This window comes from Callospermophilus lateralis, chromosome X (genome assembly GCF_048772815.1).
Source record: "Callospermophilus lateralis isolate mCalLat2 chromosome X, mCalLat2.hap1, whole genome shotgun sequence".
Classification (NCBI taxonomy): Eukaryota; Metazoa; Chordata; class Mammalia; order Rodentia; family Sciuridae; genus Callospermophilus; species Callospermophilus lateralis.
The window spans coordinates 10,327,089-10,350,451 of NC_135325.1; the positions used below are offsets into that span (position 1 = coordinate 10,327,089).

The following is a 23,363-nucleotide window of genomic DNA, read 5'->3' on the forward strand; positions in this document are numbered from 1 at the left end:
GGTTCAATCCTCAGCACCGCATAAATGTAACATAAGATATTGTGTCCACCTAAAACTTAAGAATAAATATTAAAAAAAATACTGGTGTGACTGGGTTTTATTCAGTTGTTCTAGTGTGTGATATTGAAATTTTAATCCCCCAGGTGGTTGTAATGCACAGGTAGGATTGAAAATTACTAGTCTAGATATTCTAGAAATTCTGCAAAGATAGAGTGATATGGATGTAGATGATGAATTGATCAAAATGAAATAACTTTTCATTTATGCACAAAACATTGAGTGCCTAGGATTAAAATGATTAAGCAAACCCACTCCGAGCCTAGTGGAACTCATACCTTTGGCTTTCAGTTTTCACTTTAAAGCCGTGCTGGAGAGTTGGTTCAGCCATAATACCTCTTTCTAGAGTCTTCCCCAAGGTCTGGGAACATCTGGTTGACAGGGCATGACCCAAGTTGGAAGGAAGTTGAATCTGAAATGAGGTAGACATTGAACAAAATGGCAAGTTCCCCATAGTGCCCTTCAGACACCTTCCTGGAGGACGCAACACTAAGACACCAATAGGGACCAGGCATCTTCAAAAATGCACTGGGTATGTGGTGAATGAAGAACTTTTTGTCAGAAATACATTGAGGTTTGACCAGTTTTTACTGAACTGAGAATGAGGAGTATAAGTGTAGAAACAAGTAACTCTTTAATTAGCTTTCTTTTGTACCACTTTGTCTTCAGTTTGAAACCTGGCTGGAAGACTTCCTTTAGCTCGCTCAATGGTCCCTTTCTAGTAATTGTGCCAGTGAGAAAAAGGGGATGGCTGCCATGCTGGGCTTGGCCAGCATTCAAGGCCTTTGCATGGATCAAAGGCATCCCCTTTCTCTGGCCTAAGGGATGGAATCCTCTCCCCAAGTCTACCCCTAGGACAGGCTCCTTGTCAACTTCATAGCCTGATAAGTCCTGTGCAGGGTGGTCTTGCCTGGATTTCCCCTTTCACCAGTAGGGGGATTTGTGTTCCGTTTGGTAATTCCTAATGTGCCAACACAACCCAGTCTTGAGGCCATTTACCAGGAGGGATGATTTGTTTTATACACTTCCAAAACAGAAAACATCTGGTTTAGCTGGGGAATGATCACATAATTACACAGTGGCTTTCACATTTAGGGTAATTCTACTGGGCTAGGTGTACTTTTTCTTGCTGCCCTATACTCAGCTCAGATACCCGTATGGTAGGTAGGTTGGCTTACCAGGCTTCAGTGACAATACAAACCAAAATGAACATGTTTATTTCATTTTATCAAGTTTGAAAGAGGTTTTTTAAAAAAAAATTTATTTTATTTTTTTAGGAAAGTGAAATTCAGTCTTAAATGCTGCATTCTGGAGATATAATTCAAACCTTCCCTTTTAATTTCCTGAAACCAATTTCAGAAGAGCTAAGTGAGCTAGATTATTTTCTGCCAAATGAGTTTCCCAAAGGCACAGTTTTGCTAGAAATGAATGAGAATTCAATGATTCATTGGACCACCACTCATGTGTAGATGCTTAAGTTGTGATGGGTAGGAGATATGAATTCTGTGCTGACAGTCTATCCCTGATGTGGGGCCTTTTTCCTGGAAGTGGCCTCAGTTCGTTTGTTTTGACTATTATACCATTTGCTCCTCTTTCTTCCTGTGTCTTCTCCTTTTCTGTCTCTCATAAAGACATTCGTCACCCACCATCCTGACACTATCTGGCCCTACCCCAGGCTGCTCCTCTCTATGGTTTCAGCTATGTTTTGGCTTTGGTACTACATTCTGAGAGGAGGAAACTCCTAGATCTCAGGGTGTGTAAAGTTCCTCTGCATTCTCTCTCCTTCCTGTCAAACAATTGCTGGTGCTGCACAGTCTCAGGGTTGTGAGCCGGTTACCCACTCCTGTTTTGGGGAGCTTGGGAGGCATATTCTGTCATCTAGTTTTGTTTTAAATGTTTGTGATTTTTGGTTTTGCTATCCTAATTGCTATCTTTGGCAATTCAGAAGATTTAATAATTATGGTTTCACTACGATTTTTGCTATTGTTTGTTGAACAAAGTTGAAAATACAGATTTTTGAGCTGGGTGTGGTGGTGCACTCCTGTAAACCCAGCTACTTGGGAGGCTGAGATGGGAGGAATGTGAATTTGAGGCCAGTCCAGGCAATATAGTGAGACCCTGTCTATATGTACTCTATATGTACAAACAATTTTTAGTACATATAGAGTTTGCTTAGAGCTGCTATAACAAAGTACTGTAAATTCAATGGCTTAAAACAACAGAAATTTTTTTCTTTCAGTTCTGGAGGCCAGAAATTGGAGATCAAGGTGTGGGGCAGGGCCATGCTTTTCCTGAAGGTCCTAGGGGAGAATCCTTTTTAGCATCTTCTAATTTCTTATGGCTTTTGGCTTTCCTGGACTGTAGCCTTTATCACTGCAATCTCTGCTTCCTCTTCATATCACCTGCCTTCCTTTTCCCCTGTGTCTTCTCTTCTGTCTCTTTTGGCACAGAGCTCTACTTTGGGGGACAGGGTGTGAAATGGGGCAGGGTTGGAGGGAGGGAATACCTACAACCCAGCAGTCTATACCATATAGAATTGTTCAGTGTTTACTGTTCAGAACTATATTAGTGAGCATAACAGTTTCATTTCTGTTTTTCAATTATATAAGCAACACCTGGGAAATAAAATTGGAAAATTTCAAGTCATTGATAATCCCTACCAACAGCAGATGGGCATCCTCTTTCTGGCTATGTTTCCTTATTAATTCATTTAACCTGAAGTGGGATCTCCTCTCTATATTTGATTTCTGGTTATGCTGAATATTTTGTTATGCTATCTCTAGTTAGGTTGAATATCTTTCTGTATCCTTGACAAAGTTCTTGGTGGTCATCTTTTGTGATCATCTTAGGTAACCAGGCATTCCGTGTAGCCTTTCCTCACAGGGTGGAGAAGATTTCTAGCTCTTAACACAGGGGTTAAGAGATGCTGACAGTTCTCTTTTCTTTCTTTTCACTATCTCTCTTTTTTGTGGTACTGAGATTTGAATCTAGGGCCTTACACACTGAACTATATCCTCAACCCTTTTTTTAACCTTTATTTTATTTTATTTATTTTTATGTGGTGCTGAGAATATAACCCAGTGCCTCATATCTGCTAGGCAAGTGCTCTACCACTGAGCAACCCCAGCCCCATACCCTTTTTATTATTTTGTTTTATTTTTTTGGTACTAAGGATTGAACCCAGAGGTGCTTAACCACTGAGCTACATTCCCAGCCCATTTTTAATTTTTCCTTTTGAGACAGGGTCTTGCCAAGTTGCTTAGGGCCTCACTGAATTACTGAGGCTGGCCTCCAACTTGCAATCCTTCTGCCTTGTATCCTGAGTAGCTGAGATTACAGGTGTGTGCTACCATACCTGACTGTTCAGATTTCTTGTCAGGTTCAGTCATCAAACCATGTATCATTAGCTTTTCTTCTGAATGTTTCGTTCTTACCATTTTCTTTTCTCTGTCTTACAGCTGATGGTGAGACCATTTTAAAAGGCCTCCAGTCCATTTTCCAGGAGCAGGGGATGGCAGAATCGGTGCACACCTGGCAGGATCATGGCTATTTAGCAACCTATACAAACAAAAATGGCAGGTGAGCAGCCTCAAGGGCTCTTATTTCAGATTGGAACTTTTAAGGAAGAATAAAGATAGGAACAAAGTGGGGGCTGGGGGTGGTATCCCTTGACATCTTGTAGAGGGACTAGAATTCATTGCTTCTCAACCCATGCCTGTATATCAGAATCTCCTGGGAGAGTCTTCACAAAATACCCCTGCCCAAGCATTTCCTGCAGAGATTGAGGCCACTGGGCCTGGACATATTTGTTTCTTTAAATCCCCAGTGATTCTTCTTTTTAAAAAATATTTTTAGGGCTGGGGATGTGGCTCAAGCGGTAGCGCGCTCGCCTGGCGTGCGTGCAGCCCGGGTTCGATCCTCAGCACCACATACAAACAAAGATGTTGTGTCCGCCGATAACTAAAAAATAAATATTAAAAATTCTCTCTCTCTCTCTGTCTCTCCCTCTCTCACTCTCTCTTTAAAAAAAATATTTTTAGTTGTAGATGGACATAGTACTTTTATTTATTTTTATGCAGTGCTAAGGATCAACCCAGTGCCTCACATGTACTAGGCAAATGCTCTACCATTGAGCCATAAACCCAGCCCATTTCCAGTGATTCTATACTGTGTTAGGACCAATAACCCCTAGCAGCATAAGCAGAGTGAAGTGGCAGGCAGTGATCTGGAGTTGGTTAAAACATATTCTTGGGTCCCCTCTGCAAAACTTTGTCTATAAGTTGCTTGACAGGAAGCTGAGATGATCCAAGAGTTCATATCTTTGGTGGTGGTATAGATTTTTAGATTTTATATACTGTATAGATTAGTAATAACCTATTTTTCCAATAGTACAAAGTACTGAAATTCTATATGATTTCCTTAATGCTCCACTTTCTCTCCCTTCTTTGTTTTTCTATTAAAGGAAAGTAACCACCTCCAGAGGTCCAGAAGAAAAATGGTCGTTGAGAGGAGAAAAAAACTATTTTTTGAGCCCTTCTGCTCTTTAGTTATTCTCTGTCTGTCTGGTCTACCTCTGGTTCATTAACTGGTGTTCTTTATCCTGATGCCTCTCAAAGACTAGCATGCCAAACCTAGACTTGCATTCTAACAATGTGGCCAGCCTCCCTATGTGTGTTTAGCAGATGCCTCAAATGTTTCTGAAATGAATATTTCTTCCTTAAGCGTGGTCCAAAGTCAACACCACCACCAATCCTTTCTCTATCCCTCATCCTTCTCCTCCATGCTTTGGTCCAGTTAATGGAGAGGCTCCCAGAAGAAAAGGGGCTCTGCAACTATCCTCCAGCTCCTGCAGACTTGCACTCAGCTCCTCCCAATTGCTGCCACCTCACACTGTTTTTACTGTGCTCATCCTTTGGAGACCATAGCAAGTCTCTGCTACTTTGGTGGGCACTTCCTCCACTCCCAGGTGAAAACTTCTCTCCTATCATGTCCTATAGACCTTTGTAGCCAAGTCCTCTTGCCATGGTTTTAAAATCTTCTACTATAGGCACAAATTTCAGTTGTGCAGAGGACTTAGAGTCCTTCCCAGAAGGAAGTTTTTATTTTTTATTTTTATTTTTTTTTATTGGTTGTTCAAAACATTACAAAGCTCTTGACATATCATATTTCATACATTAGATTCAAGTGGGTTATGAATCAGAAGGAAGTTTTTAAATGACAAGAGCTATTTTCATTTTTAGGAGTACCCAACTTTGGCTTTGGTACTGGATCCTACCTTCCAGCATTCTCTGTATTCATGCTGGAACCACCTATGTGGTTAAGGGACATATTTCTCTATCTTGATTCAACCCCCACTCCTCTGCTCCTTAGTGCTGTTGCAGCTGCTGGAAAGGAAAGATGATCAGCTCGCTTGTGGTGTCTGGGCCTGAACTTGATTTTGGGGCCATTTTAAGGACTGAAGGTGAAAATGAATTAGTTTTATTTATTTTTTAATCCAAGCCCACTGCCTGTATTCTCTGAACAGAATTTCTTTTAATTTAGCATTTTTCAAACATTTCTTAAACCACAACTTATAGTAAGAAGCAATTTATTTGATAACCTGGAAATGCACATCTGTGTATATTTCATACAAATATATGCATATAATCAAAAGTTTCATCAGACACATCTTACTGCATGTGTTATACTCAAATTTATTTCATTAATAAAGGACTGATCAGCTCCACTAAATCAGGTGTAAGAGAACTTTATTACCCCTGAATTGCATAAGGTTGCTTTCATATATTTTCAGATATTCTTTCTTAAACAACCATTTTTTTTTTCATCTTTTGTACTGGGTGGGGATTGAACCCAGGAGTGCTCTACCAGTGAGCTGCATTCCCAGCCTTTTTTACATTTTCTCTTGAGACAGTGCCTCACATAGTTGCTGAGTCTGCCCTTGAACTTGGAATCCTTTTTTCTTAGCCTCCCAAGTTAGGGGCAATCATAGGTGTGTGCCACCACACCCAGCTTCAACAACTCTTTAAAAATATAAATCATTCTAAGCCTGTAGTCAGGACAAGGAACTCTAAGGGTTTACTGGGAGAACCCCATTTGCCCTTCCCTTTACTTCCTTACTGTACAGCTGTACTCTATGGAATCACCCGGGGAACTACTGAATCACTTTTGGGGCCCAAGAACCAGTTTGGAAAGCCTTAGTATTTGGTGACATCCTCTAAATTTTCTACAAGTGCTTGATAGCTTGCTCTTCAAGGAGAGGCCCTGAAAAAGAAAGCCACAGAGTTAACTGTATAATTCAAGGAGAAAAAAAAAGAACAGTGGTCCTTTTTTCTAGTTGAGGTGGCCTCTTTTTTCCTTTGGTTTGCCATGATATGATTCCTAACATTTCTAACTTTCTTTTGTAGCTTTGCCAATTTGAGAATTTATCCACATGGACTGGTATTGCTGGACCTTCAGAGTTACGACAGTGATGCACAGGGCAAAGAAGAAATTGACAGTGTTGGTTTTTTACTTTTATTTATCTTAAAATTTTTTTTTCTAAAAATTTATTTAAGGATCATAATCCACTTAGCTTAATTTAATTAAACTCCCCTCCCTACAGAAAGTGGTTTTGGTAGAGAAAATAGTTGTTTCTTAGTTGGTTTCACTTCCTGAGTTGGTGAAGGCATTCCTGCACTGCCTGTCTGACAGGGTCACAGCATGGGGAATGCTGTGGCAAGGCCTCACCATCTGGAAACTTGAACCATTAGGAATGTTAAGTGTTTTGTTTATGATACTCATGATATGGATAACAGGGCATACGTAAATCAATAATAAGAGTATGTATTGCCTGAGATTGCAGGAAAATTCCCAGAATGAGACCAAGGATACAATGGAGGCATGCCATTAGGTACGTTTCAGTGTCTCTCAGGTTACAAACAATGGTGTTATTCCTCAAGCCTCAGCAACAAGAAATATTTATCCCATGGTTAACAATTTACACTAGCCACGCCCCCCAACCCCATCCTAAAGCCACAACCTGTACTACAGCATAGCTGCAGAAAAACAATTGCTGTGCCAATAGTATAAGGACCACCGTGTGTAGCTTATGGTATCCCCTTGAGGACAAGTGGCTAATAAAAATACATTCCTTAACCAATAGACCCTCCTTTGCTTTACGCAGAAACTTATGATGAAAATGGAAAACACATAGTTAATATAAATGACAAATGAGTTGAGGTGTAAAGCCTGCCCTTTAGTTGAAGATTACAAAGACATAAGAATTGGTGTGCTTTGACCAAGGATCAAGGAAGTTCTTTAAGAAGGCAGTTGAATAGCTCACATGAAAAAAAGAAAATTACTTTGGAAATTAAAAATAGAATAATGTAAAATTAACATAGATATATTTTAGAGGCACTTCAGAGTAGTAGGATTTTAAATAAACTAAAATCTACTCTGGGATTTTAGTTTAGAAGTAAGAAAGCTTACCAATAATCATAAGTGTGCTTTAAAGTTAAAGGTTAATGAAATAATTATAGGTATGCTTTAAAGTTAGAAGTGAATAATAGGTCAGGAGTCATGTAGTCTTGTTGCATTGCCTAGCACCTAGTGATTGAGGTGAAAATGTAAAGCTTAATCATGATGGTCTAAGGTTACAGAAAAATATTTGAACAATGTACCAATATCTTTGGTAATCAATGTGTGTCAGAAAAGATTGTAATTCTTATAAATTATGTAAATCAAAAAAGTTTCGGGCTTGCTTTGAAGCTATCCATTAACTACCTGAAAAAACACCTATAAAGCAGGTATAAAAATAAAGGTCCCTCCAGGGGCAAAGAGATGTCTTCTGGAGGTTGCTCGTGACTTGCAACCTGTCCTCTCAACTCTTCTTCTTTTGCCAATGTCACTCGTCCTTCTGGACCACCCTGGACCCTTACCTCTCCCCCCCGCCGGGGCTGGACCTCAGCACTGAGTATGAGTAATGATTTTACTTTCCACTGGAGAAATTATAGAATTTTTTTTTTTTTGTGGTGCTGGGGCCTTGTTGTGTGTTCTAGGTAAGCACTCTACCAAATGAGCTATGTCCCCAGCCTGAAAATATAGATCTTTTAACCAGGATTTTATACCTATAATATCCTTTAGTCTTCTCCTTCCCAGTTATTTTGTTGTTAACTAAGTTAAAGTCAGTGCCATGAGTTAGTTGGAGTGGAAGTATGGTATTGGGCCATAGCTAGAGGGGGCAGGTGTATATGCCAGTAGGACATATTTCTGTCAACCTGGCCTCAATCCTTTTCTCTGTCATTAAGTTGTTATCTACAGCTTATTCTGTATACCCATTGATTTCTTTGCTTTTAATTGTAGCTTTTGAACAAAGTAGAAGAAAGAATGAAAGAATTGAGTCAGGACAGTACTGGGCGAGTGAAGCGGTAAGTCCACTCTTCAATGTTCTTTCATATTTGCTTAAATCAAAATGGCATTGTTGTTCCCAGCAGTGTCTGCTAAAGATGTGGAAGAGACCAAAGTTAATGCTGGCTTTTGGTAGCACTATGAATTAAGCTTCTGGGCCCCCACACTAAAATAGGACAACATGTATATTTAATACACAGTAATGGTGGGTAGTTTTGGTATATATAGTGAAACTAAAATCTAGGAACTGTATAAAGCAGAAACTCAGGTAGAGCTGTCACCTAAGTCAAAGGGGGAGCTAGAACCTCCAAAAGAGAAAAGGGTATGTCTCTGCTCAGGGTTCTGGAGTCCAGAGTAGAATTAAACAGTTTTAAGACATTTCTGATAGGATAGAGTGATAAAAAAAAATTTACTGGAAGCTTTCAAGTTAGGAAACTTTCCAAGATACTAAGAATTGAGAGGCCATCCATCATCAGCTACCACAGGTAGGCTGTTGTCTAATAGTGATGAAGAAAAAGAAGCTTTTCCCGTCTAGTCAGTTAGCTAACAGATTTTTTTTTCCATGCTGGGGATCAAACTCAGGGCCTTTAGTATGCTAGGCAAATGTTGTACCATTGAACCACACGCTCAGCCCTGCATGTGGTGATTTAAAGTTAAATAAACAGTTCAGTTCCTCAGTTGTGTTAGCATCATGTCAATAGCAAGTGGCTACCACACTGGACAGCACAGATACAGAACATTTTCATCATTACAGAAATTTCTGTTGGCTATCTCTGAAGTGTCTGCCAGTGGTGCCTGATTTTGAAAAGCTTTTTGGCAGACATAGCAATTTTAACATTTGTTGGAAGGGATAGGGTCTGGTGAGTCATCTGAATTAAGTGCTTTGAATACTCAGCATCTGTTTCTCAGCAATTTGTTCTTGCCTTACCTTGGTGGTTCCTCCTCAGGCCACAAGTCATAGAAGACCTGTGCCTTTGCTCATTAAGTTAATTTCATAGATGTGGAGACAGACAAGGAGGGATTTTTGTCAAGGTCACTTCATCATTGATGGGAGCAACCAGAATACTGGTTTTGCTAGTTCATAGCAGTTTCCAGAAGAGGGAATCCTTATTGGCAAGGGCTAGGATGTTTAAGTACATAATGACTCACCCTTTTCTGTTTGATCAGCCCATAGGAAAGCTCCAGGGCAGATTCAAGATAACTAGGTAATTATTTAACTTCCAGTAGGTAGAAAGGGAAAAAGGAAACTAAGTGAAAAGAACAGACTGGGTGTGAAACTCGGCCACTTTTTAAAACATATTTGAATACTCAGTCTTTTTTGTTACCCAACCCAAGTTCAGTTTAGGGGCCCTTGGTTATGTCTTGTCCCCTTCTCCATTCTTTTTCTTTTTTTGATGGTGCTGGGGATGTAACCCAGCGCCTCATGCCTGCTAGGCATGTGTTACTGATCTACATCCCCAGATCAGGTTAACAAGTGTTTAGATCAATGAGTTTTATACATTCATAAGTCAATGAGCAGACAAGTCAGTTACTGGTCTCTTCAGCGACCAGGCCTGCTTGTTATATAATATTCTGAGGGATAGAGGATATGAGAAAGCAATGCCTAGGTCTGGACCAGATATCCCACTAGCCCAGCTGAACTTTCTCTTCTTTCATAGGGAGTGGCCCTGGGGGTCTTCTGAGCCTACAGTGTAGAGTGTCTACAACACCTTATACCTCCATTCCAGGTCATCTCCTTACTACTCCATTCAGGCTTCTTTTCACATACACAGACCAAAAAATCTTGTTACTGCTGATCTGTACCTTTCTGGAGGGAGTATTAGGGATGAGTTCCCCATAGTCTGCCTTCTGAGTCTCAGACTTGTCTTCCTTAGCACAGAGCCTTTCTGAAATAATAAATTAAGATTCTTCCTCTTCAATCTGATCCATAAACCAAGTCCTCGTCTTGCCCATATCTTCTAATACCATGAAAGCTCCATACTAGCTACCTTCCTTATCTAACCTCTGGAACTTGGGTCCACCAACCCATGTCTTTACCTTATGACATTTTCGAATGGGCACATCCAAAATCCAGCCCATGATCTTCTCTTTGAAACCTGTTTCTTGTGCTGACTTCCCCAACACCATTCTTTCAGACTTGGGCTGGGGATATAGCTCAGTTGGTAGAGTGCTTGCCTAGCATGCACAAAGCCCTGGGTTCAATCCTAGCACCACACACACACACACACACACACACACACACACACACACACAACAAAAAACAAACAAACAAACAAAAAACAAAAAAAAAACAGACTTTCAGGCAAAAATCATGGGATGAACCTTTACCCCTACTTTTCTTCACAGTTCTAGCTAATGCAGCTGGAAATCCTGTCACTTCTATTTTTCAGATTTGTCTGATATCTAATCACATATCCTCTCTGCTGCCACCCCTCTGTCTAGCCTCCACTTAGAGTTCACCCAGGGTCAAGAACAAATAATCTGAAGGCAGGTTACTTATGAATATAATAATTAATAGGTTTCTGAAAATCAACCCCCTCCATTTCTGATTCTGGGTATTTGTGGTCCAGAATGAGGCCAGATCCCCACCTGAGATCCTGATGAGTCAAAGTGACTTTTTCTTATTTTCCTTTCATTCAGGGAAACCTGATTATAGCCTGTGACTCAGTGGTGGCTATGATCCAATGGTATATCCCAGGCAGGTTCAGCCATTGCAACATCCATATTATATAATTCCTGCCTTTGCCACTAGGGGGCTTCTCATTGCTATATCCAGGAATACCTCAGAGAAGACAGAGGAGAGACAGTAGAATTCATGCCTGGTGGGATCACAGGCCTCTGAGTGCATGAGCCATAGACCAGAGTGTCCACTGGATCATCCTTCAGGTTGGAGAAACCCAGGGCCAGCTTGACCTCTTCCTCCTTAAGGGTCCTGGTTTTCATCAGTGCTGTTTGGGGTCTTCTGCAGATGGCCTTCCTCATCTTTTTCTTCTTTCTACCAGGCATTCATTTCTGTGAATAAAGGGAGGTTGTCATATTTTTAATGTATTTCTCATCTAAACTTTGCATCATTATGGGCTTTTTCCCCATAAGATCTAAACCAGTGGCTTCCCCCTCAGTATTCCTGTTTTTATTCCCTGTCCTCTTTCCCCTCCCAACTTTAACTACTAACACAGGGCAGAATAATCCTACAACTAATCGTCCTTCATGGCACCATCTAAGATTTCCATTATAGCAGAGCCTTCACTTTACCTCTGTTCCTGCAGACACAGTCAATCCTGGGTTTCCCCAATGCTGCCAACTTAGTAGTACCTACAGGCCTTTGCACATGCCACTTCTGCATAGGAACTCTCTGATAGTCCCCATGATAATGGCTGAAATGGTGATTCCTGCCCCCTATCCCACCCAGTACCTCTCTTCTAGACACAGGAGCCTTATCTGCAGTGAGCTATTTAGATTTCTCTGTCTGGCTTCAGTATTTGAAGGTGTGGGGGTTGTGCTAGGGGAGGGCCTGGGAACACATTACACATCTGAGTAGAGCTTATGGGCACAGCCTTTGCCAACTGAGCCAGGGAATATGAGAGCAGTGGATATGATCTGGATGGGGGCCAGAGCACTGGAGTCCGAAAAGCAGCCAAAAGGAGTCCCTTCCCCATTTCAGGTGAAGAATCCTGCTCCCTGGTTGACAGCTAGCTAGCTATAGGCAGTACTGAACTAGGCACAAACCCACTGAAAATGGACAGTGCCTATCCAGAAGCAGTCAAAAGAAGTCTCTTCCCCATTCTTAAAAACATATCCACACCCACACCACTTTCTGGACACTTCATCTTTTCCTTCTTGAACAGTTTTGCTTATCTGCATCCATTGAATTGAATCTGTTCTCATTATGTGGGAAAATGAGTCGGTCCACATCAAAATACACCCTGATCTTTATCAGGGTTACTTCTAGGAGTGAGCAAATAGAATACATTTCTGTGCTTCAGCATTCATGAGAAATCTGGTTCTTTTTTTTTTTTTGTATAGGAATTTTCTAAGTGTAACTGGAGCCAAGCTTTAGATCTTCAAATCAAAATGCAGATCCTGGGGCTGGGGATGTGGCTCAAGCGGTAGCGCGCTCGCCTGGCATGCGTGCGGCCTAGGTTCCATCCTCAACACCACATACAAACAAAGATGTTGTGTCCGCCGAAAACTAAAAAATAAATATTAAAAATTTTCTCTCTCTCTCTCTCTCTCTCTCCCTCTCTCTTTAAAAAAAAATGCAGATCCTGTTTTTGCTTGTCACAGTTTTTACATCTTCTTTTTATAAAATAAGGGTCAAAAGAGCAATAACTTGGGAATACCTTGTTGTAGACCCTTTGTTAATGGCCCAAAAGGACAAGGATTGTTTTACTTTTTGTCTGGGGAATGACATTGTTACAGATGAAATTATGAACAGACATCTCTGTAACATTATTTGAAATTGTTACTATTCCCCTTTGGCTAAAGAATTAAACCTGAATTTTTTTTTTTTTTTACTAAGGAGCCCCATAGGATTTATCTGAACATTTATTTCTATATTTTCAAATGAAAAGGAGCAAGAAAACAAGCTTACATGTTTCTTGTTTCTCCCCAGTGCTGGGGATTGAACCCAGGGCTTTCCACATGCTGAGCGAATCTTCTGTAACTGAGCTTCATTCCCAGCCATTTCATTTTTAAAATCTTGCAATTTACACAGCACACCTGAGGCCCAGGACATATTCCACCTGCTGTTCTGCCGTCGATTTTTTTATTTTCAGCAGTGAAGGTTGAAATGAGTTTTCTAGAGCTCCACAGCATCTTCTGGTAGCCCATTACAGGATGATGTGTTCTATGCTGGGTTGAGTACTCTCAGGGTAATGGCTTCCACATCCGGTTTGAGATCCTTGTTGCTTTTTTGCCTGGCTTTAAAAACCATTGTGTTGCAATGGAGAAGAGAGCTCTTCATCTTAACCCAAGGCACTGTTGACATAAATGAGGCTAGGCACTGTTTATTTTCAGTGGATTTGTGCCTAGTTCAATATTGCCTAGAGCTGGCTGGCTGTCAACCAGGGGGCAGGATTCTTCCCCTGAAAGCTGTGACTTTTTTTATCTTCATTCAGTGCCACCTCACAATATACCCTATCATCTATCTGGTGGAAGAAGCTTCCTCCAACTCCTCTTTGCTTGGTCTTGGGGGCCTGTCCTGATTAGGGTTTCATTTTTTTTTTTTAATCTTTTTTTAAGTATATGGGGATGAAGTGTGATACATGCAGTGACCATTTTCTCCTTCAGCTTTTTATTAGGAAAAATGTAAAGCATGTCAGAAAGTTTGTGAAAAACTAAACTCGTATGTATAATAGTTGTTGATATGTGGTTGTGGATGTATAAAGGTAAATGCTCCAAATCTGGATTTGTTTTTGTTCTTTTAAAGAAATACCTCTCTGGTCTGCCTAACATTTTGAAAGCTGGATTTGTTCACTGGAAAGATGAAGTGGTTAAATCTGGAGTTTTTAGGATTAAATGAGAGTTTATGGAAATTTTCTTTGTCAGCCTTAGTGCTCTTTATGATGTTAGTATTTTCTCAGAGAAAACCTTGTTAATTTGTAACAGGCTCAAACTGTTACTCTTGGAAGCCAATGATTGGGGAGTGGGAAGAGACTCAGCAGTAAGGCAGAGGTAGTTATGTTCTAGTGTTGTGGGTGTCTGTGGCTATACTTCATGCCATTTTACTATTGAACACTACTATGTTTGAGAACACAACTTGCATGCTCTTGTGTTGTATGTGCAATGTGTTCTCAGTTTCTTTGTGTTTGAGTTAGGTTTGCCAAGCCCCCTTTCCAGGTCCCTTTTCTCCTGTCATTTAGTGCCCTCTACTGGTATTTTCTAGTATATTCATCCTATGTAAACCACTGAGTATTTATAAAAGCATGGACCAAGAAACTCATCGTTTTGTAGCTTCTCCAATAATAATTATTTCAGGCAAGAATCTTCTAGATAACATAGCCACTGGTAAAGATATATTGGCAGATCAGGACAGTCACCCAGCTTCAGAGGCCCCACCACAGCCTGCTTAGTAATTTCTGTGGGTGAAAGGGACCTTTGCAAATGAGAGATCCAGCAAGCATTACTGTAACCAAATGCCCACCCACTTTGCACACCAGTGGTGGGACAGGAACACCTCTTGTGTTCTTTATGAGGTGCCTGTGTAATATGTCAACTTGACTGATCATGAAAAGACCAGGCAAACTCACGGAAGGGATTTTTCTTTAGAATACCTGATCTGAACTTTGTAGAGAAATCATAAAACATACCAGAATAGAAAAAGAATATTCTAAGTAAAATAAGGGTTAAGAAAATAAAAGAATAATAGAAAAATGCATTGTATAAACCTTTATTCAAAAGCAGAACTGCAATAAAGGACATAATTGGGACATTTAAGGAATCTTGAAGGTGAACTCTGTACTAGATAATGGTTGACACTGGTAACGGCCATATGGCTATGTAAAAGGTCTTAAGCAAAAGTATATGGGGAGGGGCTGGGGTTGTGGCTCAGCGGTAGCGTGCTTGCCTAGCATGTGAGGCACTGGGTTAGATTCTCAGCACTGCATAAAAATAAATAAAATAAAGGTCCATTGCCAACTAAAATAATATTTAAAAAAGTATATGGGGATGAAGTGTGCTACCTGCAGTGACCATTTTCTCCTTCAGCTATTTATTAGGAAAAATGTAAAGCATGTCAGAAAGTTTGTGAAAAACTTTAAGCTCATGTGTAATAGTTGTTGATACGTTGATCTTGTGTTGTATGTATAATGTGTTCTCAGTTTCTTTGTGTTTGAGGATGTATAAAAGTAAATGCCCAATCTCTGGATTTGTTTTTGTTCTTTTAAAGAATCCACCTGTGGCATGTGGCTTTCTGTTGTGCACTCTTCATCCCTTATCCCATTTTAAGGCTGCATTGAAGAAAGGCTCATTTCTGTTTCCTTTTTTTTCCAGATTACCTCCCATAGTTCGAGGAGGGGCCATTGACAGATATTGGCCTACTGCTGATGGACGCCTGGTTGAGTATGACATAGATGAAGTAGTATATGATGAAGATTCACCTTTTCAGAACATTAAAATTCTACACTCGAAGCAGTTTGGAAATATTCTTATCCTCAGCGGGGATGTTAGTAAGTATTCTGTCCCTGCCTTGATTAAGTGATAAGGTCATGGTATGTTGAATGGTTGTGTTTTCTTGACAAGTACCACAGATATGGATTTGTCCCCCAAGTTTGTCTCTAACACTGCTATCTTTTAAGACAAACATTTACAATCTATTAACCTGTAGATTGCCTGAATTTTCATGTAAATTTTGTCTTGACTTTTTTCTTGTGATGAATAGTTTGATTATATTGCAAAAGAAAGTGCAATTGCTTATTTTAAATACTTTGTTAGGGAAATATTCAAACCTTAAGTAGTGTTACTCACCATTTGAACATAAACAATTATGAACTCTTGGCTAGTCTTGTTTCACCTAAGCCCCAGTGTGTGCATTTTGTTCCTGTCATATTATTTTGAAATAGCTCCCAGACATCATATCATTTCATCCCTAAAGATGTCATTGCTTTAATTATTCAGCATATAAGCACATTCCCAAGGCTGGATTTTCTTTACACTGACTACTAACTGTTCATTTCTGTATGGTGTTAGATGAGACCTACTTGATGTTTGCATTTTTCTCTAACAAAGTATTTTTAAATAAGCAATTGCACTTTCTTTTGAAATATAATCCACGTACTCATCACAAGAAAAAAATAATGTCAACACATAGTTTACATGAAAATCCAGGCAATCTACAGGTTAATTAATATGTTGTGAATGTATATCTTAAAAGACAGTAGTGTCAGAGACAAAGGGTTGATTAAAAACTCCTCAATCTAAATAAATAAATAAGTAAGTAAGCAAGCAAGTAATTAAGTAAGTAAATAAATGCTACTGATAGTTTTCAAAGATTGAAAATTCTATATTACAGGCTAGATTCCAGCACTTTCTAGGATAGTGAGATCAGGTGGTTTGTGTATTTGTGTAGTCATCATTTGGCTCTTTGTTTCTTCTCTCTAGATCTGGCAGAGAGTGATCTGGCGTATACCAGGGCTATCATGGGCAGTGGCAAAGAAGATTACACTGGCAAAGATGTGCTGATTCTAGGAGGCGGAGATGGGGGTATATTATGTGAAATAGTCAAACTGAAACCAAAGATGGTCACTATGGTAGAGATATCCTTTGTCATATAAAAGAACAAGTTCACTGGGCTTCTTTTTTTCTTCCCTTTTTGTGTTTTAAGACTCAAGTTAATATTACCACAGACTAAAGGCAGACGTGTTAAATAGACTGCCTTCAACAAATGCTTCAGTTTAGTACTAGTAGCTTTTTATGTGGCTACCAACAAAGAAGCAGAGATAGCATAGTTGAGGATTAAAGAGGAAGTGGCTTTGGTACCCTGTCTGCTGTTTAGCAGTTACCAAAATGGCTTCCCTAAGCCATTTCATTTAAAAAAAAAAAAAAAGAAAAGAAAATTCAGGGGGCTGGGGATGTTGCTCAGTGGTAGAGTGCTTGCCTGGCATACATGAGGCCCTGGGCTTAATTCCCAGTGTTATGAACAAAAATTAAAGATAAAAGAAAAAAATTCATTTCTTTTTTAGTATTCCTAGTGTGAAAATAAAACCATTATGTCATCAACTTTCTTTAGCCTATGATACTCAAAGTCCTGTAAGACCTTTATGTTTGTCAGACTCTATGGTGCCCACCTATAATCCCAGTGTCTCAGGAGGCTAAGTCAGAAGGATTTCAAATTCAAGGCCAACCTCAGCAACTTAGTGAGGCCTTAAGCAACTCAGCTAGACTCTGTCTCAAAATGAAAAGGGCTGGGGATGTGGCTCAGTGGTAAAGTGCCCCTGGGTTCAATCCCCAGTACCAAACAAGACAAAACAAAACAAGTAAACAGTAATAACAACAACAAAAAACCCCTTCATTTTTGTCTTGACCTTCTTTAAAAATAGTGTTACTATTTCAGAATTCTTTGATACATTTAAATTCTCCTTAACCTGTTTCGGACATTGACCAAATGGTGATTGATGGATGTAAGAAATATATGCGAAAAACATGTGGTGACGTCTTAGACAATCTTAAAGGAGACTGCTATCAGGTAATTATGTTTTCCTGGTAATGTATTTTAGGACAACTGGTATGAATTATTGATTGGAATTGTATCTTAAAACAGCTTTTAGATAATTGGTTAAGAAGATAAATAGATTGTCTCTCTATGTGAGTGTCTCTCTATGTGAGTTCAGTGTACACTTACATTTAGGGTGGATATGTACAGATAAGGAGAAGTAAACCACCAATTCCAGGTTTGAATCAGTTTGAATTGAATCACATTACTTTTTTATTTTTGGTGCTGGGGATCACATTCAGGCACACACTTTACCACTGAGCAATACCCCCAACCTACATTAATTCTTGTAGAAAAGATGTCATGTACCTTTTTATGAATTGGCAATCATCACCTTCTGTTTTATCCTGAATCATTTCTTTGAGTTTTGATCTTTCAGTAGGAATTCAGGTATATTTAATTGGTAGGTATACATGATTAAAATGCATGAGATAGGAGCAATGTCTTGTTAATAAACAATTAATTTCTGTTCTAAATTCCACTATGCTTGTGATGTGTAGTATATATTTTGTATTGTATTTTGGAGATGCATATGTTTGGTACACATACCTACAGGTTTGTTGAAGCAAGGCATCTAAGAAAATACATGTTTTAACAGAATTTTTAATGTGTTTCTTAAGAAATTTTGATGAGTGCTTTAATTTAATATGTAAATCATTTAATACCTCCTTCCCTAATGTATGTGCATCTAAATTTGATTTCATGGTACATGCATGTTAGTCTTTTGAGAGGAATTTTGTGCACCTTAAAATTCAGTTGTGATTGTTTTATGGGAAATAGGGGAGAAAGACATAAATTCAGCTTCACTATATGAAAGCTTAAAGGTGGGGTGTGTGTGGTGATAATTCCAGTTACTTCAGAGGCTGAGGCAGGAGGATTGCAAGTTTAAGGCCAGTCTGGACAACCAAGCAAGACCCTGTCTCAAAATAATATTTTTAAAAAGGAGTGGGATTTAGCTGAGCTGTAGAGCACTTGCCTAACAAATGTGAAGCACTGGATTCAATCCTTACAGTTGGGGGAGGGTACATTAGGTTTTCAGAGTGTGTTTGCAGCTATTTAACATATTTAATCAAATTGTTTCATGAGTTTAAAGTTACCACTGTTTGCAAACAATGAACCAGACCCTCTGCCCATGGTATTTAACTTTTATACTTGTAACTGGAGGTACTATTTCAACTCCAGGATGACAATGAAGCTTAGAGAATTTAAAGGGAATTTCTTTAAGGTTATAGGAGCGTGGCATAGACTCCTATCTCCCTTCCTCCTTATGTGGCTTTCTTACCTGGATTAAGACCACAAGCAAAAACCCAAACAGTTGAGTTGTCGACTGGGGTTTTGTTTGTTTGTTGGTGCTCAGTAAATATGCGTTGATCAAATTATACTATATGAATATATCACAATCAATTCCACTTTTATGTATAACTATAATGTTAAATAGAAGGAAGATTAATATAGAAGTAGATTGGGGGAGGGAGGTGGGAAGAGAAGGATGTCTTAATGAGGATTGAAATGGGGCAAAATAAATTATGCAATTGTGAATATGTCAAAATGAGCACAATTATGTGAAACTATAATGTACTAATAAAAATATAAATTAAAAAAGAATAAGTGAATGAATATTGTTAAATTCACCTGTTAAAAGAACTCATAGTATCAAATCACATCTTGCTTTTAGTTAAGGCATCATTGGAGAGAGTTGGTTTTGGAGTGCATCCTCATCCTCCTCTTTTCTGGAACATCACCATTACCAGGGGGAGCCTGGAAAATTCTTCTGTGACTGACTGAGTTCTCTCTCTCTCTCTGAGCCACATCCCCAGCCCTGTTTTGTATTTTATTTAGAGACAGGGTCTCGCTGAGTTGCTAAATGCCTCACCATTGTGGAGGCTGTCTCAGCCTCCTGAGCTGCTGGGATTACTCTCAAAAGTTGATAGGCTTGGGGGCTGAGTGCATGGCCCCCTCTGTGGGGGAAGAAAGACCTACCTGACCACTTTCCCTCAGGGGCATGCAAGTCCCTTGTCCATTAAAGTGCTGCCATTGATGAGAAGCCAAGGCTTTGCAGCTATTTCACATTTGTTTAGAAAACAGAAAACATTCCAAAGCCCTCCTGGATTTATAACTGTGGAATAACTTTAATACTGAAGTACAGGTAGTATACCAAGAAAACTGAAGACTGATCATACATTTGCATGTACACACACACACACACACACACACACACACAAGGTTTCCAAGTAAAATGTACAAACTTATTTAAGAATTCTACATTGTGCCTAAGTAGGATTTCATTCAGATATGTAAAGACGTGAATTTTGAGAAATACAGTTAACTAATTCATTATATGAACAAAGAGTGATATATTAACAAATTACAAGAATTTGAGAATACTTAGGCAGTCATTTTTTTTTTAAATGTTTTTTGGTGGTGCTGGGGATTGAACCCAGGGCCTTGGGCATGTGAGGCAAATACTCTAACAACTGAGCTACTAAGCTATATCCCCAGCCCCCAGTCATTTTTTTTTAAAAAATATTTTTAGTTGTAGATGGATATAATACCTTTATTTTATTTATTTTTATGTGGTACTGAGGATTGAACCCAGTGCCTCATGTGTGCTAGGTGGAGCATTCTACCACTGAGTCACAACTGCAGTCCCCATTCTTTTTTTTTTGGTCGATGGACACATTACCTTTATTTATTTATTTTTATACATTAATTCATTTATGTGGTGCTGAGGATCAAACCGTGTGCCTCACATGTGCTAGGCAACTGCTCTACCACCGAGCCACAACTGCAGCCTAGCAATCATTCTTTATAAAAATAAAGTAAAATAAGTAAAATAAAATTGCACTAGAGGGAATCATCAAAACATAATAGAAAACTAATTATCAGAAACTTAATAGTAGGGGCTAGGATTGTGGTTCAGCGGTAAAGTGCTCGCCTAGCATGCGTGGGGCCCTGGGTTCAATCCTCAGCACCACATAAAAAAATAAATGAATGGAATAAAGGTATTGTGTCCAACTACAACTAAAAAAATAAATATTAAAAAAAGAGACAATAGTAAAATTATAGTAATATAAGTGGTAAAAGCTATTTCACCTGAAAACTAGGAACAAAAAGAGGATGCTTATTATTTGTCTTCATGGTTGTTTTTGAGGCAGGTAATATAGTCAGGTAGGAAGATGAACACTGTAAAAAATCTAGGAACCATAGAAAATCAGTTGGATTCATGAGAATTTGGTAAAGTGATAGATAGGGACAGATGAAAAATATTTTCCCTGCTGAAATGCTGAATAGTTTGAAAAAAAGGAGGAGTGAGTGAGCAGGAAATCCTATTCAAAGTACTAACCAACTGTTAAACACGTAGGAAAAACTGAACACGAATGGTGTTCTGAGAGTTATCTGAATTATGTTAAGTTCTTATTGAAAGATATCACATAAAGTCTGAATATGTGGAGGAGAGGCATGCTTATTTCCTTCACAGATAAGAGAAAAAAATACCTGTTTTTGTTTTTTTGTAGTTATAAGCAATTCCAAGGAGTAGATTTAGACTTAGACCTACTGATTTTAAAGTTCATTTTAAAAGATAAATAGATATCTAAGAATAGTCAAGAAGATTTTGGAAAATAATCATAGTGAAGGGAGACTTGTCCTATTGATTGCTAATTTTTTTTATATCTTTATTTAATTTATTTATATGTGGTGCTGAGGATCGAACCCAGAGCCTCCACATGCTAGGTGAGCGCTCTACCACTGAGTCAAACCCCAGCCCCTATTGATTGCTAATTTAAGTCACAGTATTCAAATAGGAAATATATCATAGGATTAGACATAGTTTAGAGGAATGAAACAGGAACTTGCATATTTAGGTGTGTATCCCTACACACAGTGTTAGTACATGATCTTTAGTGCATGACCTAAGATATTTGATAAGTTTCAGTTCACTTGGGAAAAGGAGGTTTAATTGATTTAATAAGCCATAGTGGGATAACCATCTGCATGAGAACAAAGTTAGCTAACCCTAGAAACCATGGAAAGAGGAATTTCAGATCAATAGATTTATGAAAATTTAGAATTGGGAAACATTTTAAGAAAAGACATTCAGAAACTGCGGATGCTGTTTTGTTGGCATTACCAAGCCAAAAGACAGACTAGAGTAGTACTAGTAACAAATATGTTAGGGTTTTGATCCCATGACTAATAAAAAGAGTCCTTACCACTTAAAATTTAAAAATGAAGTTAGCTAAATTTAAAAAGAATAAAGAATATGAACTGGTACTTTTTAGAAGAGGAGAAAGTCAAATGACTTTTCAAAGTACTTCAAGATGCTTACCCCTGTTGATGACCCAGGAAGTTTATTTGGAAACATTAGCAAGCAACTTGGCAAAATTTAGGACAGTACTCCATGCTAGGGAGGATGCAAGGAAATTGTGGCTTGCAGGCATTGTTGGTTGGAACATGAGTTGTTTCCAAAACTGAAAACTTAAAACACATGTGGCTGATTACCTTACTAACCCAGTGTTTGAGCACCCAGCTCATAGATGAAGGCATCAGGAGAAGGAAGTTTGTTATTTTCATAGAGGCCAAGGCTTGGTGATCACAAGAGTAGAACATTTTTAGTGAAATGGCATAATCTTAAAATTCATTATATAGAAATGCAATTATTATAATAAAGATATAAAAACAATGTTAGACAAAAATGTTCAAGTTGAGAATGATGTATGTGATTCAGGTTTTACAAAACAGAACACATTTGTGTTTAGGTGTGTGTGAGTATAAGAATATATATGACTGGGAAAATCATGACAAATGAGATTAATATGTAGATTATTAGATGCTGTTAGTACGTCACCTTTGCCTACTTGAACTATTCTGATGCATTGAGACAAGTCATAAAAACAATAGGACAGTAAAATTCTTTTAAAATTAGGACTGATCGAAAACTACAGGATGTCATCATAGGGAATTGTGGCACAATTTTGATTTCTGACTTGGTACATGCAATTTTTTTTTTTTTTTTTTTGTAATTAGGAAAACAACAGATGAGGAGAATAACTCCTGTCTTGTTCAGGGTTTTACTTAGACCCAGGTGTGTCCTCGGCATATAGCTTCAGTATTTCAAAGATGAGGCAAACCCAAAATTTATTAGTCCTCTCTTATTCTGGAGGAATATGATCCCATATCCCTAGTGGATGCTTGAAATTGTAGGTAGTACAGATTTCTATATATACCATGTCTATATATATACTTATGATGAGATTGAATTTATAAGCTATGTAGAGTAAGATTAATAATAGCTATTATTAATAAAGTAGAACAGCAGTAATAACATACTGTAACAAAATTCCAGCACCATTGGTTTTGTGCTTTGGGGCCATATTAAGCAAAATAAGGGTTACTTTAATACAAGCTCTGCGATATTATAATAGTCTGATAACTGAGGTGGCTACTAAGTGGCTATTAAATGACTAGTAGTAATATATACTCTGGACGAATGGATGATTTATGTCCTGCACAGGGTGATGTGAAATTTCATCATGAGAACATCACACAATTTAAAACTTTCAAATTGTTTATTTCTGGAATTTTCCATTTAATACATTCAGACTGAGGTTGGCCAAGGGTAATTAAAACCATGCCGAGTGAAACTACATATAAAGGGGAGTCTACTATATTTACTATACAGGATCTGTCTGAAAATTTCAGCCTTTAACTACTA

General features: G+C 38.6%; 1 protein-coding gene across 1 annotated transcript in view; it reads left to right on the forward strand.

Moving 5' to 3' along the window:
- The window catches only part of Sms (spermine synthase), a 54,871-nt gene that overhangs the window by 22,160 nt on the left and 9,348 nt on the right, over positions 1-23,363 (forward strand). The window contains exons 2-7 of the mRNA XM_077106756.1: positions 3,516-3,636; positions 6,462-6,555; positions 8,398-8,462; positions 15,433-15,608; positions 16,540-16,694; positions 17,534-17,623. Coding sequence (XP_076962871.1) covers positions 3,516-3,636; positions 6,462-6,555; positions 8,398-8,462; positions 15,433-15,608; positions 16,540-16,694; positions 17,534-17,623 — 701 coding nt within the window. The remainder of the gene's footprint in view (positions 1-3,515; positions 3,637-6,461; positions 6,556-8,397; positions 8,463-15,432; positions 15,609-16,539; positions 16,695-17,533; positions 17,624-23,363) is intronic.